Source organism: Myotis lucifugus, unplaced genomic scaffold (genome assembly GCF_000147115.1).
Source record: "Myotis lucifugus unplaced genomic scaffold, Myoluc2.0 scaffold_8, whole genome shotgun sequence".
Taxonomy (NCBI): Eukaryota; Metazoa; Chordata; class Mammalia; order Chiroptera; family Vespertilionidae; genus Myotis; species Myotis lucifugus.
The window spans coordinates 11,402,048-11,421,551 of NW_005871056.1; the positions used below are offsets into that span (position 1 = coordinate 11,402,048).

Genomic DNA, 19,504 nt, shown 5'->3' on the forward strand with positions numbered 1-19,504 from the left:
GGGTGAAAGTCATTTTGGGAGAGATAGGTGTGACCCAGGATACACTGGGAGGAACCGACTCAGTTAGTGCGGCGGCCCCGCCCCGACTGTGAAAGCGGGCCGCGGAGGGGTGGCGGCGAGGGCCTGGGGCCGCGGAGGGGTCGCGGGGTCCGGCCACACACCCGAGGGGTGGGTGCTCCGTCACCTTCCGCCGAACGACTCCCTGGGGCCGCTCCTGAGCTGCGGGGACTGCGTTGCGGGGCCGCCGCCGCAGGCCCGGCCTGGGAGTCGGGCTGCTCGGACCGGCCCCACGCGCGCGCTCGGCCGCCGGGAGCGCAGGGCGGTGCCGGAATGTTCCCGTTTCGTGGGAATTGAGTAACGCGAAGCCCCGGACTTAGACACACGGGCCTTCCCCTCCCCGCGGGCCCTGCCTGTCGCAGGGTGCCATCCCCTGGGAGCGCCCGCCCTGCTCGGAGGGGTTGCTTCCTCCCGTGGTTCCGGGAGTAAAGACGGGGGCCGAGCGAGCCCTCGCGTGACCGCCTCGCCCCGTGTCGCCGCGTCTGGTCTCTGTTGTGAGCGCTCGGGCCACCTTGGAAACGCGGTGCTGCTGAGCCGCCGGTTGCAGGTTTCAAGAGGGCATTGACATTTAAGATGCTCCGAGAGCTTCTTACCTGTCCTTTCCTGAGGGTAGGCGAAGAAAACCGACGTTTCTGTCGTTTTAAAACTTTGTGTCTTGCCCGGAAAAATGAGAGAACTGGAGAAAATAACTTAAAGGAGCATGGCTCTCCCTTCTTGCGGGAGGAAGACTTGCAATCCAGCAGAAGCAGGAGGTCCCTCAGTTTACCCTCTTTAGCGAGCCCGCTAGTCGTTTATGCAGAAGGGCTTGTTCCCGAGAGGACTTAGAGCAGTGGGATCCAGATATTTTTTATGTTTCACTTTTCGAAAGAGCTTGATTTCAGACGTGATCCACTTATGTTGCAAATTTAGGTTTAAAAAGTACCGAGTTGATTGGCCTGCAGTACAGTCCCCTTACCACATAACTTATGCCTTACTTCACAACTGGAATCATGTTTTCCACTTTGGCATTTTTAACTTACGTAGGTGACTTCACTTTTTGTTCTTTAGCAAGGCAGGCTTTGCTGAACATTGTGTCACCTAAATTTCCTTTAGTTGAAAAAGAAGAATGTTCCTAAAAAGGCATTTTATTCTTCTCCCCCAAAGGAAAAAAAATTTAAACTAGGAAGTAGAAATATGGAATTAAAGTCCTGGTTGCTATCTTGCAACAAATAAACTGTACTTGGGACATTGAAAGTAAGTCAGAGTATGGTCTGTAAGTAAATCTCTGAATTACGCTTGTAGCTTTGGTTTAGACGATCAAACACTGACCTAAGTAGATAAAAATTCCCAAAGTTTCAGATTTAAAAAAGTTTCTTTTGATGACGTTCCTAATATCTGAAACAGCACATTTGACTTTCTAATGATAGCAAGGTTCTGCTCCTGTGGATTAATGTTGCAGATTACAGCAGCTATACTTTGAGTTCTGGAAGGTGTTCTGGGCTGGACCTTTGTATTTTGTTTACGAGGTGTTAAAATCCACATAGAGGTCAGCTGACAGCAGGAGGAAGTTTGTTTTTCAGACTTCCCAGCCCTCACCCTCATCATTCTAAAAGGTGTTAGTGTTGTTGTACTGCTTAGAAATGTGCTGTTTCAGATATTAGGAACGTCATCAAAAGAAACTTTTTTTTAATCTGAAACTGGGAATTTTTATCTACTTAGGTCAGTGTTTGATCGTCTAAATCAAAGCTATAAGCGTAATTCAGAGATTTCTAGATCCTAAAGAAAAAAGAGCCCACTTAATCCCATTTCCTTAATATTTGGAATTCATCTCATACACAACTGATTTATTGTGACTTCTTGATCCATGCTTTGCCTGTCAACCTATTCCGAGGTGGTTAACACTGTTGGTTTCCACTCTCCTGCCTTCATTCTGAAAGGAGCAAGGGCTGCTGAGGAAGACAGGAAGGCTTTTGCTTGTGCTGCCAAGTTATAAAGAGCCAGAGTAACCCTTCATGGCTGTATGTTAACTTGGACATTTGACACAACCCTTTGGGGCCTTCTTTTCCTCGTTTGTGAAAGAGGCAGTTGGGATCACAAACTCTAATTCTGTGATTGCACAGAACCAGAGCCTCGTCTTCACTGTTACATCGGGATCCTTAAGATACTCAGTCGTTTGCCTGTCTGTCTCCCTATTTGCTGTGAAGACCAGGAATCCAGACTTCGTCATTTTGGTGTCCCCTGTGCATATAACTCCTTTCACAGAGCAGATACTTAGTAATTATGGAGTTGAAGAAAGTCTTAGGAGGCAATGTTGTTTTTAGTCCACACTGAAGAGGCCAGGGTGGTGTGTTTTTTTAGGGTAAAAACATGCAGAGAGAAGCAAACAAGAGCCTGTGCATAATCCAGTGTAAGAAGAACAGGCTTCAGCTCCACCGTGTGTCTATTTTTACTGAATTATTTTTCTCCAGTTAAAACTTTTTTTTCTGTTGGTTTGAACTTCCGTTACCCAACTTTGACTCTTCCAGCTAGTGAATGAATCCATTTAGTTAGTCCCTAAAATAATCTATTTTACCTCCTTCACCAAGCATATATATTCTGTATTACCTTCTTCATCAAGCAACCTAGTATACTTTAGGTTCCCATTCCTAGTATTTACTCCCAAGTAATTTATTAAAATATTTTGCCATTGTTGGTTAAATGGGCTCAGACTTAGTTTGTAAAGGAAGCATTTTCTTAGAAGAAGAAAAACTCCTAGTTTTTAGAAAGTATTTGTAATTAATTTTAATTTAATATTTATATAGATTATACAATCACATAATTCAAAATTTTAAGACAGTATACAATGAAAACTCCTTCCCACTCAGTCCCCTCCAGGTAAACTCTATTATTAGTTTCTTGGGTATCCTTCTAAAGTTTCTTTATGTATGTATAAGCAAATACCAATATATATGCATGGCTCATTTTTTAAATTTTATTTATTCAAGTATAGTTTACATTCAGTATTATATTTTGTACAGCAGCATAGTGGTTAGATAATAATATACTTTACAAAGTGTTCACCCCAATATTTCCAGTACCCACTTGGCACCATACATAGTTATTATAGTATTGACCATTCACTATGCTGTAGTTTATATCCCATGTGCATAGCTTATTTAAAAGGGTGTCTGGAAAATAAACTACCCCTAAGGTTGAGCTATATGAGCATGCCCAGTGAGCTTATAATAACTTCTAATAGAGTGAAGTATTCTCTAGTGGTTGCATCCACTGGCAGGACCTCTTTTCATCAGAGCTTGTAAAAATAGAGGGTCAGTAACCCTGGTAAAATTGCTCCTGGTCAGAAGTAGATTAGTAGAGTGCCTTGTACTTTATTCCTGTTTAAACAGTTATGTTCAAATGAGAAACTAATAGAATGAGCCTTTTATCTCCATCTCTAACCCTTTGGGCGTTTTTTGACTTTGAAGTGTCTGGGTTTTAAAAATTGCGTTCTGAGCATCAGAATGAGAATTGCTGTTTGTTTACTTTTAGATGCCTGTCTTAGATGTCAAGCTGAAAACAAACAAGAGGATTGTGTTGGTATGTTGTAATTTCATTCTAATGCTTTTTCAACTGAAGGTTTTCTCTCAGTGGGGATGTTTGAATTTGCTATTAAGATTGACTTTATCAATACACAAAAATAAGCTGTAAAGCAGTAATCCATTATTAATATAAAATGTGTTGGTTCTCAGAGGCCTTAATGGAATTCATCTGCAAGTTTGTTTGTTTTTTATTGTCTGTAATTAAGAAGAATTGGTTATATAAGTATTCCAGACATGGGCATAGTAAATATTTTGATAATCAAAAAAATGAATAATCCTCTTCTATTAAGAAAATTATATAAGAAGGAATTTGCCAAAGCATCATTAAAATTTTGAGTATGTTATAGGTCAGTTTTGGTAGAGTTTCATTCTACTAAAGCATTTCAGTTTTCAGTACTCTTATGATAGAGTGTTTAACTTTTAATTGAGATAGAAAAATTGTAAGTCTTTTTTTGAAATATAGTATGTATGTATGTGTGTGTGTATGTGTGTGTGTATATTAAATTTTCCTTATAGTCTTGACTACAAAAGTTGTCTTGGCTAAATGTTTTAAGCAGTTCAAAGGTATGTATAACCCAGTTCTTGAAATCATCACTTCTAGATTGCTTTATATACGTGTTTAAACGTTTTTCCTAGAATGAAAAGTTATCTTTGTACTTTGTGCTGGTATGGTTTACAGGATATGTTTTTATTGATTTTTTTTATAGAGGGAGGGAGGGAGAGAGAGAGGAGAAGGAAGAGAGGGACGGAGAGAGAGAAAGTGAAACATCAATGAAAGAAAGAAATATCGTTACCTCCCATACCAGGAATCGAACCTGAAACCTAGGTATGTGCCCTGACTAGAAATCGAACCCAAAACCTTTTGGTATACAGGACGATGCTCCCATCAACTGAGCCCCCTGGCCAGGGCTTATATACAGCTTTTTATTAATGATCTATGCCATTTTGATCAAATCCTGTTTCTTTCTTCTGAAACACTAGAATGATTCTTGCTTTCTACCCTCTACAGCCTATTTTCATAAGAAGTTTTTTTCTTTTTTATTCCTATGTCTTAATTGTTCTGTTATCATATAGCTCAGATGGTCAAGCAAGGGACAGATGAAGCTCACATTTCAGATTGTAGTCCAGATTGTGGGTGATTTCCCTTAGTTTAAAATTTTTCTTTCATGCTGTTTTAAAAAACACATTAATTTGGTAATTGTGGGGTATAGACCATCTTTCTTTGATCACAAAGAGACCTCTCTTTCCAGACAGCCACTTTGAAAATTTCATTGTTTGTCACATGAGGAATTGCACTGCTTATTGATGACAACACAATTTATCAGCACTTCCAGGAAACAACTCAGCAGATGTACAGCTGATAATATTTAGAAGCATGTCATCTATTCATAATACCTACTTATGAACTTGAAAACACTTAAAACTCATATCTTAATAAATAAAAATCAGGAGGATATTTTTTAGTAAAATAAAGCCAAAAAACATCTCCAAGGTCAGTGCATGACTGAGAACTCAGGTCTGGGATCTAAGGAAGACTCAAGTCCTTTAATCTCCTAACTTCAGGAAGACAGCATATGGAGCTGTATAGGAACCAGGGCCACCACATCATTCACAGATTCTAGAGCTGTGGTGGGACGGCCCCTAAGCACAAACCTTACACATGTAAGTTTCTGTTTCTTTACAGGTAGAAAAAATTATTTTGACCAATTTATCATTTTTATTTGAGATTATGAACTATGATTATTATTCATAATATAAAATAAGCTATATATTTGAGCTCGGTCATTTAAATTGAAATGTCTAATGTCAAATAATCTTTTTTCCCCCTCCTTTTAGTGGTCTGGGGAGAATGTAATCATTCCTTCCACAACTGCTGCATGTCCCTGTGGGTGAAACAGAACAATCGCTGCCCTCTCTGCCAGCAAGACTGGGTGGTCCAAAGAATCGGCAAATGAGAGTGGTGAAAGGGCTTCTTAGTGCATTTGTCCAGAGCCCTGGTGGATCGCCTTATCAAGTGCCCTACAACGACCAGGACACTCCGGAGGACTAAGTCTTCCAATAGGGAGGAGATGGATCTTTGGTCCTTGAGGACTCATCCAAGGCATTGGGTTAGCATTTTGTCAGTTTCATTTTCAGAAATTCTCTACAATTAAGAAGATAATTTATTAAAGATGGCCTTTCCTATCTCTGTGGTATGTGTCACACTGCTTAGAAGTGCTATAAAGGAGGAGAGAACTACAAATTGACCTTTATAATTTACTTATTGATATGTAAGGGACTGTGGAAGCAGTTCCGTTGGAAGTGAACTTTTGCATGCTTTAAGGTTGATCAGTTAAAAAAAAAGACAATGTTATAGTAACAAATAAAATGCAGTTTAAAACCCAACTCTTATCCTTAATTTGTTCTTGATATTTATTTTAGACAGGAAAAGGGGTGATTCATTAAATATTTATTTGATATGACAATTTTAAGTTTGGGCCAGAGAGCAGAGTAAATAAGATTTCATCTTTGGGCATATGGGATTTTGCTTGTCTTTTAGGTTTTCGTTCTCTATCATTGACTCGTCAGAAAACCCTAGATCTGCACACCTCACTGTTCAGTCATTCACTGGGAAAGAACAGGGGTATTTTCAAGTTTTAACCAGAGTATGGTATAATTTAACTGTTTCAGGTGGACTGTTAATAAGGGGGAAATGTTTACCACTCTAGCATCGGATCAAAAAAAGTTTATTTTATTACACAGTGTTTTAATAAACAGTTTATTCTGTTTACTTCATTTAAATTGTCATTATTGCAATTTTATGCACAACCTTAAACTTGATATTAATAAACTGATTTGTCAAGTGAATGCTTTTATTTCATTAGAAAAAAATATTTATATGCTCTTCCATATATATATGTATAAAAGCCTAAGCGACTGTTACAACTGGAAAGACCAGTCAACCAGTCGCTATGACACGCTCAATGCAGGAGCTGCCCCCTGGTGGTCATTGCGCTCCCACAGCCAACCTCCCACAGTCCCTTTCCCCTGCCAGTCAGCCAGCCTGATAGGCCTCGATCGCTGGCCAGTCCAAGGGACCCCACCTGTGCATGAATTCATGCACTGGGCCTCTAGTTGGTAATAAGAAAGTTTTAAGTTTATTACCTAGAAACATAAAAGTGTAAGAAAATCTTATCCCACTCATTCACATTTAGTGAAGGTTAATTTATAACAATTTATGAATCTTTACATCTAATACGCATACATAAAATATGAAAATCTATATATATAAAAGCCCAAGCGACCGAATGACTGGTCGACGGGTTGCTATGACGTGCACTGACCACCAGGGGGCAGACACTCAACGTAGGAGCTGCCCCCTGGTGGTCAGTGCGCTCCCACAGCCGGAGCACTGCTCACTGACAGACAGGTGCAAGCCTCCTGCCTCTGCAGCAACTACCGAGCGGCAGCAGTAGCAGGCGCAGCAGGGCTGAGATGAGCAGAAGCGGTGTGGTGCCTGGCCTGGGCTCCAGCTCCTCCCTGGTCTTCGGCCTGATCCCCGTGATCTTGGTCTGCGGGGATTGGGCCAAAACCGGCAGTCTGACATTCCCCAAGGGGTCCCGGATTGTGAGAGGGCACAGGCCAGGCTGAGGGACCCCACTGGTGCAGGAATCTGTGCACTGGGCCTGTAGTATAATAAAAATTAAAATTCTGTATGCATTCACATTGGCTATTACTAATCAGATCCCTCTGGAAATTTTTGCTTATATATTTTTTCACAAGTATCCACTGAAAAAATTACAATATCCTATATAATAAGTGTAATATGCTAAGTGTCCAACCGATCAGTTGACCATTCAGTCAACTGTTCAACCAGTCGCTGTGACGCACACTGACCACAAGGGGGCAGATGCTCCAACCAGGAGGTTAGCTTGCTGCTGGGGTCTGGCCGATTGGGACTGGGTGAGAGGGCCAGACACACCCTGGAGCCTTCCTATGGTCCCTCCCCGGCCATCTGGCCAACCTCCCGTGGTCCCTCCCCGTGCCAGCCAGCCCCCGTCACCCCAATCGGGACTGGATGAGACAGCCCTGATCGCTGGCCAGGCCAAGGGACCCCACCTGTGCACGAATTCATGCACCGGGCCTCTAGTATAAATATGTTTGACTATTTGTGTTTGTCATGGGCAATGAACTATTTTAGCAGCTTTTGGACCTTTTTAAAAAGTTGTATCTATAAAAAGTGAGCCAGCCCTAACCGGTTTGGCTCAGTGGATAAGGCGTCGGCCTGCAGACTGAAGGGTCCCAGGGTCGATTCCGGTCAAGGGCATGTACCTTGGTTGCGGGCATATCCCCAGTAGGAGGTGTGTAGGAGGCAGCTGATTGATGTTTCTCATCAATGTTTCTAACTCTCTATCCCTCTCCCTTCCTCTCTGTAAAAAATCAATAAAATATATTTAAAAATAAAAAAGTGAACCAAATATTTGGCTTTAAAGTAAAGAGAAATACTAAAAATGTTGAGTTATTTTAGTGTGATAGTATGTAAATGAAATGAGGATGGTGGTAATAAATTGATTTTCCACAGCAAACCTGCCTGTCTGTCACCTAACAAAGCTTTCTTTCTATTACACATCATCCTCTGAGGATAGAAGAGGAGGGATGGGACAGAGCAGCACTGATCCTACCCGCCCTGGAATGGTATCAGCTCATCTGCAGAGCCATCTGAAAGTTGCAGCCAAAAGAACAAGCTGTGACATCTAATTAGGAGACCCAACGCAGAAGCTAAGCATTGAACAGGTTTTCTGTCCTTGTGGTTAAACAGTGTTGAATTTTATTTTACTAATGTATTGGGAACATTTGTCATCTTTAACTATTTAATTTCCCATCTATGCAAGTTGCCTTGTATTACGGCTGGCATCTGAGTCAGTAAATTGACCCTATCAAATCCATTACTTCCTTTTTATAAAAAATGTCCCCTTTACTATCCTGAAGTGACATTAAAATGTATATAATAACTTAATTGTACATAGAATAGAAATAAGAGGAAAGTAATTTATAATCCTTTATATTTCAGTATGTAAATGCTTGGGTATAATTACATCTGAAGACTATGTGTGTAAGTGATAATAACTCCATATAGACTGTTGTGATTCAGAAACACAAACATTTCTATTGATAAGACTTCCCCCTAAATTGGTGGATCGTACATAGTAAAGTTCTGAGCAAATATACAGTCTTGATTTACATGTTGTGTGTTTGGAAACAATGAATTTTACTTAAAACTATGCAAAACAGCACTTTATACTATATGAAAACATTAGTTTCTAGGTTCAGATCATCATAAACTGATTTTTCTACTACATGAATGGGCATTGGGAAGTCACACAGGATGCTGAACTATGTTTCTTCACGTGAGATTGTTCCACATGTAAGACTTTGAGCTGTCCTGGCCCCCACCCACCAAATGCCAGGGGTGCCACCGATCGTTGTGCCACCCAAAAGAAAGCTCACGTTTCCAAACATCCCCTTTAGAAGTGGTATTGGCTTATCTGGGAGCACTGTTAAAGTGCTTGTACAGGCAATTAACTTGTATACTTCGTACCACAGTCTATGAGAAACATCCTAAAATGATAGATATAAAATAAATCCTATAAAACCCTAAGAAGGGTTCTGATTTTTGAGTAGCTACTAACCTAAAAAGAGTTCAGAGAAGCAAATCTCGCTGATCTATGTACTCCTTTAGAGGCGAACAACTCCTAAGTGAGTCTTCAATGCCTAGGACATATATGGTTGGTGAACATTCACTCACTCAGCAGTCTTCGGGGGTCTAAAGAATAAGCTCAAAGTTATTTTATTTGACTGAAGCTAATGTAGAAGCCATTAGGAACAGAAAGGAATGTTTAAGTGTTCCTTTAGACGTTTAAAAGACGTCTGATAAGAAAGGTAACTATTTTTAAAATGCTTTGTTGCTTTTTAAGTTACTGCCAAGGGCTGACTTCAGGTAATGCTCTGAAAAGAAAATTAGAAAATTTTCATGTTTACTTTAGTAAGCCCTTATTAAAAAAATATTAATATTTAAAGGGAAAATATTACTGATTGGATATAAGGAAAATTAGAATTAAAGTACAAATCGTTTTAAAAACTTGAGCTGCTTTATATTGAACATGTGAGTGATACATGAGAAATACTTGCATGGAAGTTCCTCCTCTGCCATTTTTACATCATTCCATTTCTGTTACGTTTTGTTCAATGAAGTACATCTTAGAGAAAAAGTATTTTGTCTGCATGTTGATACTCTGATACGCTAGAGCCAAAATACCTTGACTTGAATACTAGTGCCACCATTTATTTGTGTGACCGTGAGCAAGTTACTTCACCTCTCCATACCTGAGTTTCCTCATGTACAATATCTACCTTACCAGATCTTTTTGAGCACTGGAGACTAAATGGTTTATTAATACGCATGTAAAACTGAGCATAATTCCCAGTACATGGTAAATGCTATTATTTTATTCGTTTTTGAAAGCTCCTTTAATAGAATTGGCACTTTGAAAATAATGTTTTTAATTATGGGTAAAGCATTCCTAATTGTTCTTAATAAGGATTTTGTAAGAAGTTAATTGTAAACATGTTAGATTATTTGTAGCACTGAGCATCAGTGAAGGATGGTAATGAGGCTTTATTAACAAAAACAAAAAAAGAAAGAAAATTGTTCTGAGAAATTTAAACTGTTTGGAAAGATCTAAATCTAATGCTCTTACCTAGCTATCTTATTTTGGCCATTGCTGCCAACATCTGCACAATATTCAGATTCTATCTTTTTTTAAAATATATTTTTATTGATTTCAGAGAGGAAGGAAAAGGGAGAGAGAAAGAAACATAAATAATGAGAGAGAATCTGATCTGCTGCCTCCTGCACACCCCCTACTAGGGATCGAGCCTATAACCCAAGCATGTGCCCTGACCTGGAATCAAACCATGATAGGTTCATAGGTCAATGCTCAACCACTGAGCCACAGCAGCCAGGTTCAGCTTCTCTAAAGGAATATGATCAGTCAACAGAATACTGCCTGATGTGACCATATTCTCAACAAAAGTTTAAAGACCTGGATATTGCGCAACAGAATTGAAAAGACAGCACAAAAGAAGGCATACAAATAGGCAGCACGCGAAAAGGTGCCTAACATTCCTCATCAGAAATGCAAGTTAAAGTCACAATGAAATACCTCTGCACACTCCTTAGACTAGCTCAAGTTAAAAAGTCTGATAACACCAAGTCTTGGTGAAGATCGGGGGGACCTGGAATTCTCTTAGATTGCTGGTGGGAATGAAAAATGGAACAGCCATTCTGGCAAACAGTAAGGCAGTAAAGAGTTAAATATACATCTACCCTAAGACCCAACTATTCTATTCCTAGGTATTTGCCTAAAAGGAAAGAAAACATGTCTACAAAAAAACAGACAAATATTCAAAACTGCTTTTTTTTCCATATTTATAATAGCCCCAAACTGGAAATAACCCAAGTGTCCGTCAACAGAAGATTAATGGTATATTCATAGAATGAAATACTACTCAGCAGTAAAATTTTAAAAAATAAAAAGAACAAACTACTGATACATGCTACAACACAGATGAATCTCAAAACATTATGTTGAGCAAAAGAATGCAGGAATAAAAGAGTACTTAACAGTAGGAGTTTGTTTATATGAAACTCAAGAACAGGCAAAACGAATCGATAGAAATAGAATGGTTGCCTTTTGGTGAGAGCATTGAAGAGGCACAAAAGCTTTTATCGGGGGTGGGGATGTTCTATACATTGGTTTGGGTGATAGTTACATGAGTGTATCCGTTTGTCAAAACTCATCTAACTATACACTCAAGATCTCTCCATGTAAAATAAATCTGAATTTTTATAAAAGTGATGATATTATTTAAGACCACATCCAACACTAGTTTACATTTGCTACTAAGTGGAAAATACAAGAAAGTGCATTAATGGCTTATTAATGGTTGTTCCATTTGCCTTATTGTTCAACTCTTCACGAAAGCACTCAAATCAAAATAATTGTGTTTCTCATCTTGTTCTGGTCCCCTGGGGAGGTAATCTGAGAAAGCTCCTTGGAGTTCATTAGAAATGCTACATTTTCAGGAAGTTTATCAAAATGTAGAAGAAATAAGTAAAGGAAGAGGTGACTTTTTTAAAGGGAAAATTTTATTCATTCCAACTCTCTTCTAGAACATTTTTCAGGGTTTTAAATGTATAAGGCAAAAATTTTAGGATAGCCTGAAATTCCTCACTGAACTCTGAACTTGTAGCTTTTCTAACAAGGCGTTTAAATCTTAAGGATAAAAGATACGGAGTAGGGTCTTTCCCATCTGTTATGTTTCACAGCCCTGAGGCTGTAGTGTGGGGTTTCTGTCGGACAGATGGCCCAGAACTGAGATCTTGTGAGTACACACAGACAGCGAATAAAACTCAGGAGTGCTGAAGTCCTCCCAACTCCACAGCCCTGCTGTTTGGAGCTTAGGTGGGTGTAAAGTAAAAGGAGTCCCCACCCGCAGCCCTCAAACCCACCATCTAACCACGAAAATGCCTCAGGTCCTGCCAGCTCAGCGCAGGCCAAACCTCTGCCACCTCTGCCCACGTGGACCAGGTGGGAGGGGCCCAAGTGCTCTGCATAAGACCTCCCACAACTCAGTGGTTCAGTGGGTTCAGTGGTCTCAGTGGTCCAGGGGCAGCTCCAGCATCCTATGTGCCCACTACAGGCCAGCACCCCTCCCTGCCCCAACACTCAGTCTGGCACCATCTGCTTGAGACCATCAGCCTAATCCTGCCTTCATCTCAGCTAGGTCCGTCAGACAACACAAGAAAGGCAGGCTTTCCAGGTCACCTTGCTTTTTCTTAAATCCCAACTAGTTCTTTACATCTCCTTTTCTTCCTCCATCTCCCACGCCTCTCCAACTTCTGAAACTCTTCCTCTGACAATTATACCAACACCATTTCCTCCATCCTCCTCCTCCTTTGTAAGTTCCCTTCTCTCTTTTTCTAACACTTGGTTCTTGCCTGAGAACAATGCTTTTTCTGCAAACGCTCCTGTTCCCCTCAGATCACTGGACCTAGCAATGGGCAAGATGACTTCATTTCTTTTCATTCCTGTCTCTCTCCCTAAAAACACCACTCCAATCTCATGTCATTAGACCACCACTCACTACAGTCCTCTCGCAGCCCCACATTCACAGCCCTTCATCCCATTAGGATGCTGGCTCTGTACCCTCTCAGTCTCCATCACTGCTCTTTGGATATTCTTGGTGATTTCAATATTCACAGAGGTGATGCTTCTAATACTCTGGCCTCTCAATGCCCTGACCTCCTCTCCTCAGTGATCTTGTGCTCTCCACCCCTCCCTTGACCACTCACTCCCATGGTCTCATACCTTGAACAAAACTCCTCCAAAGAGTAGATTCTACTGGCTATGTTCAATTTATCTCCTTTAGTTCTCTCTGTCGAACTGACTATAACGGTTTCATCACACCGCTCCATTGAAACTTCTCTTATCAAATTCCCTAGTGACCTCCAAATTGCTAAAAAAACACACAAAACCTGTTAGCTTCAATATTTTATTAAAATAGTATGTCTAACCACTATTAACCAAGATACATGAACTTTGTCTCTCCCCTTCCCCTCCCCAACACGCAGCACAGCACAGTAGTGATTTCCCGTATCCTTCATCATGATAACCAACAGAAATATTTCAAGGTCAATTTTGCAACTAAAAATTAGACCTTGGAAAAATTTGGAAATAAACAAAACATTAAGCTCTCAAACAGATTTTTTTTTGTCCTCCAGGAGAATAAATGCCAGTGTGCCACTCACCTGACTACACTGCTAGATGTTTGGTAGTTTTTTTTCTTTGTGCACAGTACACCATTTCATTGTTAAGTATCCATTTTTATAACTATAATAAAAAAAGTTCACTCCATTTTAATGTTCCTTTTCAGCTTCACAACAACAACGCACAGTAAATAAAACTAACGATAGTTCTCTTGACCTGCCAGCAGCATTTGCCACGGCAGATCACTGTCTTTCTTGACCCCCTTCCTTCACTTGGCTGCTAGGACACCGTCCTCTGCTGGCTTGCTTCCTTCTCCTCTGCACTTCTCACCTCCCCAACTTCAAGGGCTCAGTCCTTACAGTTCTTCCCTGCTCTTACCCCGGAGTGTCGCATCGAGTCCCACAGCTTTCAATGCCATTTATATACTGGGTGACTCCCAATGAGGATCTCCAGCCGAGGCCTCTTCCCTGGGCTCCAGCCCCACAGATCCAGCAGAATACTTAAGAGCTGCATTCGGATGCCTCATAGGCAGTGCAAGCTGAACAGGTACAAGGCTGAGCTCTTCAGGATCTCCACAACCTGCTCTTCCAGAGGGTGTCCAGTGGGACATTCATCCTTCCAGTGACTCAGGCCCCAAAACTTGGAATCAACCTTGTCCTTTTGCTTTCTGCCACATCCCATATTCAACTCATACACAAACCCTCTTACCCCTCCACTGACCTAGGCTCCAAACGGATTTTTCTAGTTTTAACCTCACCCCCTTCAGTCTAGGAACCTGTTAAAATTGTAGCAGAAACTTCCAGTGGCACCCCGGCTCTCCCAGCTGAGCCAGGAATGCAGGCCCATGAGTCAGACGGGCAAGGACCTGCACAATCAAAGCTCAGAATGATGGGAATAATAAATCATTATTTTAAGTTTTGAAGTTTTGGGGTGGTTTATAATACCACAATTTAATATATATTTTGTTTATTGACAGTCTCATCCACTAAAATGTCATCTCCATAAAGACAGGAATTTTTGTCTGTTTTTACTGTTGCATACCCTGTGCCTAGAACAGTGCCTGATCTCTCTCTCTCTCTCTCTCTCTCTCTCTCTCTCTCTCTCTCTCTCTCTCTTTCTCTCTCTCCTTTCTCTTTTCTCTCTCTTCTTTGTGGGATGAATGAATAGACTGAATAGACAAATGAAAGCCATGCCAGGAGAACTGTGTTGAATTTACTACTCAATTCTAGCATTATTAATTCCCTTTTATACATCAAGTTCATTACTAGCAATGAATGATATTTAAATCTCACCAACTGAATCTGGTTTTCTCTAGCATAACACATGTCAGAGTCAGCCTTCTATTATGTTCCCTCCTATGTAGAGAAATAAGGCTTTCATCTCATTTGCTATTACCAAGTGACCCTAATGTTACTACTGCTTATTAAACTTGATGGTGTTTATATACTTTAACATATTTTTTAACATAACTTCCCTCACCCCACTAGTGGACATTTAGCTGTGGTCTAATGCTTAATTTGTTCACGTTTCCTTATAATCCCCTTATTCTCTCAACTCTCAATTGTTTTTATTCTTCACTGAATATGAAAAAAGAAAGTTTCAGAAGCAGACTTACCAAAATTTGTAGCAAACACTGAATACTTCTCCATTCCAGAATAGTCTTTTGTGTTCCAATGAAAATAACTTTGACTTTCATCCCCCTTTTTTTATTATAACCACAAGAAATTTTACAACTCATTCCCACATTTTTCGTACATATCAAAGTATATGCTTTCTGGACTTTATTTTGTTTTTTTGTTGTTGTTGCTGTTGTTGTTAGCACTGCATTGTTTGGTCTTCTCTAATAATCTTTTAGACTTCTTTAATAAAATCTACTTTTAATAGATTTTTTAAGTCTCACTTTGTGGACGCACTTTCTTTTGTACATCTGCCATAATACATTTGCAAGTTGAACCTCTCTAGTCAGGAAGTATTTTCTGTTTTCTTAAAATATACCAATTACTTAACTTTCTCTCTCAGCTACTGTGGCTCCTTGTTGAAGAAGAATATTCTCTGTTATGGGTATGTAGTCATTATTAAAACACTTAGAGTCCTGTTTAAAGAGGGAGATGTTTATGTTATGCCAGATTATGAATCCTAAGGTTCAATATTTATGAATTTAATTTATGATGAAAGCAAGAAACTTTAAACATGTCTGCGGATTCCATGGTCCCAGTTAAAGCATTTGCAACTTCTTCTATGTTATGTAGCCTCAAAGCAAAATTTTTCCCTGTGTATTCTTGGTATGGCTTTTAAGGAAGGTCAGAATTCCTGTTGTTACAGTAATGTTTCCTTTGAATGCATGGTAATTGTTTCAGTAGCAATTTTAAATGGAGCTGAACTAGATGCGTAGCGTTATAACCATGATACCACACCAACCTTAAAATTAGAAAATTTGCCATTTTGATAGGAAATAAATCACAAGAATAATTTCTAAAGCCAATCCCAGCTTCTTCCAGTCCAGACGGGACTCTTTTGACCCCATAGCTTTTCTGTGCCACAGGGGCAGCCCCCAGTGAGAAAAGCCCTTCACTGAAGAGGGGGACCCCAAGTTCCTAATCCAAACCTGGCACTTTTTTTTCTGGTATCAATTTTCTTCATGTACAGTAAGAGCTTAGACTGGTCAACACTGAAGTTACCTATGTTGTATTTAACTCAGTCTATGACTGTGTGGCTCAGTAGTTGAGTGCTGACCCAAGAGGTCACAGGTTCGGTTCCAGGTCAGGACACATGGCCCAGTTGTGGGCTCAATCCCCAGGATGGGGCGTGCAGGAGGCAGCCGATTGATGATTGTCTCTCATCGTTGATGTTTCTATGTCTCCCTCTCCCTAACACTCTCTGAAATCAATAAAAACATATTAAAATAAATAAATAAAATAAAAGTCAAAACTTTAAAAAAAATGCTTGGCAGACTAAGATTACTAGATTTGCTCTTTAAAAGATTGTCCATCTCTGTTGAAGATGGGTTTGAGCTAAAGAAAGACTGGGGGCAGAGAGACCATGAAAACATGCTTATAATAATTAAAAACATGCTGGCTACCGTCTTCTCTACAGCATGCCTCTCTCATTTTCAGTTGAAAACAGGAAATCTGTAAATTTCTGGAAAATATTGCCATTCCTAATAAGAAAGTTCCTTTCATTGAAGGATTTGAAAGAAAATGCTTGGTTTCAATGGACATTTCCTGACAGCTAGAAATGCGTTGCTCCTTCCTCAATGCTCCCATTGGATGCAGTGCCTCCTTCTATGATGGCCTCTAACCACGGGGTATCGAGGTTATTATGCTTCCATTAACTATGCCGCCAAAACTACCCTTCACACTTGCCTCATCATTCATCATTTCTTTGTCTTCATCTTGTGCTTGAAAACTAAATTTTTGTGAGAAAATTTCTGTGACCATATGGAAACAATAGTCTAAAATGCATCTAGCTCCATGTCTTCTCTGTTTAGTATTCAAAAAATTTTAACCAACAAGACATCCTTGATTTCATCGAATTATGAAAATACAAAGTGTGATCTGCTGTTGTTGGAAAGATAAAGACCCTCAGCTTTTCCTTTGGTGCTTGTCTTCTACTGAAAGAAAAAAGCAAAATCTTTACTATGGAAGAATTTAAACCAGAAGTTGAAGAATAATCTGGGGTCATTGGATGTCTTAATGCTGACATATTAGTCTGCTTCAGAACTTACGCTGCTCAAAATACCTTCTGTTTCTGAGATCATATAATATTGAGTTATATTATTTCATAATTCTTTCTTTTTGTTTTGTTTTGTTAATCCTCACCTGAGGATATTTTTCCTTTGATTTTTAGAGAGAGTGGAAAGGAGGGAGAGAGACAGACAGAGAGAGAGAAAAACATCAATGTAAAAGAGACACATTGATTGGTTGCCTCCCACACAGGTTGGGGCCCAGGGATCAAGCCTGCAACCGAGGTACATGCCCCTGACCGGAATCGAACCCGGGACCCTTCAGTCCGCAGGCTGATGCTCTATCCACTGAGCCAAACCGGCTAGGGCTATTTTATAATTCTTGATCCTCAAATAGATGTGCTGTTGGACCGGGCAGAGAAGTGTTCATTGTAAAAGAAGGTCATGCTCTTACTAGAAACCTTGCTTTACTCTTTTCCTTTTTCTAGGATGTATTTTCAAAATTTAAAATTCTCAGAAAGGGAAGCAAATTAAGCATACCCTATTTCTAATCATTAACTTAAACTTTTTATGTTCTTTTTGTTTCAAATGTTGAATGACATCAGAGCATTGTAAACTTTAAGGACATATACATCACAGACAATGCTTTACACCTCATGATGCAAAATCCCATGGAAGATCTGGGCAAAAAGCATTTTTTTTCTTTAGCTTACAAAATTAGTCATAAAAGATACTAAAATATTTTTGTTGTTTTCTCCTATCATAAAAGTTTATTTTCTTCTTTCAAAATGAAATATCTCCTCTTTTCACTCTGTGTGTGTGTATGTGGGGGGAGGGTGTATAGTAAATCATTTAGTTGCAATAGTTCGTTGTTAGAAATCTTGCATGTTGATTAATCCGATCTGCCTGTCTTCCAGTTCCACCAGACCCCACAGCTTTCCAAGCTCTGCAAAATCCCGAGTTGGCTGCTCTCTGCTGGGTGGACATTGGACAGAGGAACCCAACTTCTTCCACATCGCTTAGGTTGCTCCGGACTCCAGTCTGCGTCAGAAAAACTTTTGAATCAGGTGTTGATGATTGTAGTAATTATTTAAAAGCTGATACTTTAATATCACTTCGTTGTGCGAGGCACTATTTGGCATTGACTTCCCTCAAGAACTTACTCCATTATTTTCTGTTTTCAGTTAATGAGACTGAGGCTCAGAGAAGTTTAGTAACATGCTGAAGATCGCACAGCTAGGACTTGCTAGCAACAGGACTCAGCTTTCCCAAGCAGTGCTGAAGTTAGTTCTCGTAACCATCTGGCCACATCTCCAATCCAAGATTCCTGGCTCTTTTCCCCATTGGTGCAGGGTATCCTGACTGTGCCCAGCACTTGGCTCTGCTTCTAAGCTAAGAACTCAATGCTGTTCTTTAATTGGATTGACAATGGCTATTTCATTAAGTTGGGACCTCAACCCTAATTGCTAGCAACCACATAAAGTATTCCATTTTAAATAGACCTCTTTTTTTCAGGTGGCTAAGACTTTAAAATAATGATACTCTATTAACAATTGCCAGGAGGCAACAAATAGTCATTTTATAACGTCTAAATTTTGTGTTCAAATTATTATCTAAATTTTGTTCTCATTAGTCAGGTCATTTTCAATTACTGCAAGAGTGTGTTGTTGTTTTTTTTACCCAGATGGTCTTTGCTATCGCTAATTAGAATACAAACAAAAATAAGACAAACTTCCTCTTATTTATGCATGATAAAGCTACCAAAAGAGGGGTTAAGTCTGAGCTGTTTAATAAGGCAGCCGCTGCCCACATGTGGCTACTGAGCATCTGAAAGGGGCTGGCTCGAATTGAGATGTGTGGTAGTAAAATACAAAGCAGATTCTAAACACTCAGAACACAGAAAAGGCTGTGCAATATCCCATTAGCAACTTCTACATCAATTACATGTTGAAATGATAATATCTCGTGCTATATAAAATGCATTATTAAAGTTCGTTTCACTTGTTTCTTTTAACCTTTCTCATGTGGCTACTAGGACATCTTGAATTCCATCTGTGGTTCGGCATGTCCCTATTGAACAAAACTGGGATAAAGAAAGTATTTGTGTGAGGGGAATCAAGCAGTTGGTAGCGTGTATGTTCATCCGTGAAAAGCAGGCTTTTTTTCAGTGACAATTCTACCTTTTTCTCAAGGTTCTGCCCTGTCGGACTGTCACTGTGCCCCTAAGGGCCCCGAGAAAAGGCACCTCCTCCTCGGGAGAGATTCTCAGACTGATTTTTCACTACTCGGAAATGTGGACCCGGGATGACACGTCAACAACCAAAAAGGTACCGGCATCTCTTGGGTGGGTTTCCGAGCGTCTGGCACGGTTCCGAGCAGTGGTCACGGCGCGGGCGCCC

The 19,504-nt window shown here is 40.0% G+C and overlaps 1 protein-coding gene and 1 long non-coding RNA gene across 4 annotated transcripts; both read left to right on the forward strand.

The window, feature by feature from the left end:
* The first annotated feature begins 194 nt into the window (after positions 1-194).
* RNF7 (ring finger protein 7) lies at positions 195-6,459 on the forward strand. 3 transcript variants are annotated; one of them, XR_002827985.1, is made up of 4 exons: positions 195-666; positions 3,565-3,612; positions 4,865-5,276; positions 5,451-6,459. XR_002827985.1 is itself a non-coding variant. In XM_014451219.2 (4 exons), exons 1-4 carry the CDS (start codon positions 631-633, stop codon positions 5,505-5,507), a joined length of 240 nt encoding a protein of 79 aa, XP_014306705.1. In that variant the 5' UTR covers positions 218-630; the 3' UTR covers positions 5,508-6,459. The 3 variants fall into 3 exon arrangements, 1 of the variants encoding a protein (XP_014306705.1); XM_014451219.2 differs by having other exon boundaries at positions 218-666; positions 5,178-5,276; XR_002827986.1 differs by lacking the exon at positions 195-666 and adding an exon at positions 2,889-2,910.
* Positions 6,460-8,244: 1,785 nt separating this feature from the next.
* On the forward strand, positions 8,245-19,099 carry LOC111824918. Its single transcript, XR_002827987.1, has 2 exons — positions 8,245-8,387; positions 18,023-19,099. It is a non-coding gene; the product is annotated as an uncharacterized LOC111824918 (long non-coding RNA).
* Positions 19,100-19,504: the final 405 nt, after the last annotated feature.

Bases quoted from the DNA above. Each gene is read 5' to 3' on its own strand.
- RNF7 (XM_014451219.2), top strand. From the start codon at position 631: ATGCTCCGAGAGCTTCTTACCTGTCCTTTCCTGAGG. The intron at 667-3,564 runs GTAGGCGAAGAA...GTTTACTTTTAG, and splicing joins TTACCTGTCCTTTCCTGAGG to ATGCCTGTCTTAGATGTCAA. The intron at 3,613-5,177 runs GTATGTTGTAAT...TCCTAACTTCAG, and splicing joins CAAACAAGAGGATTGTGTTG to GAAGACAGCATATGGAGCTG.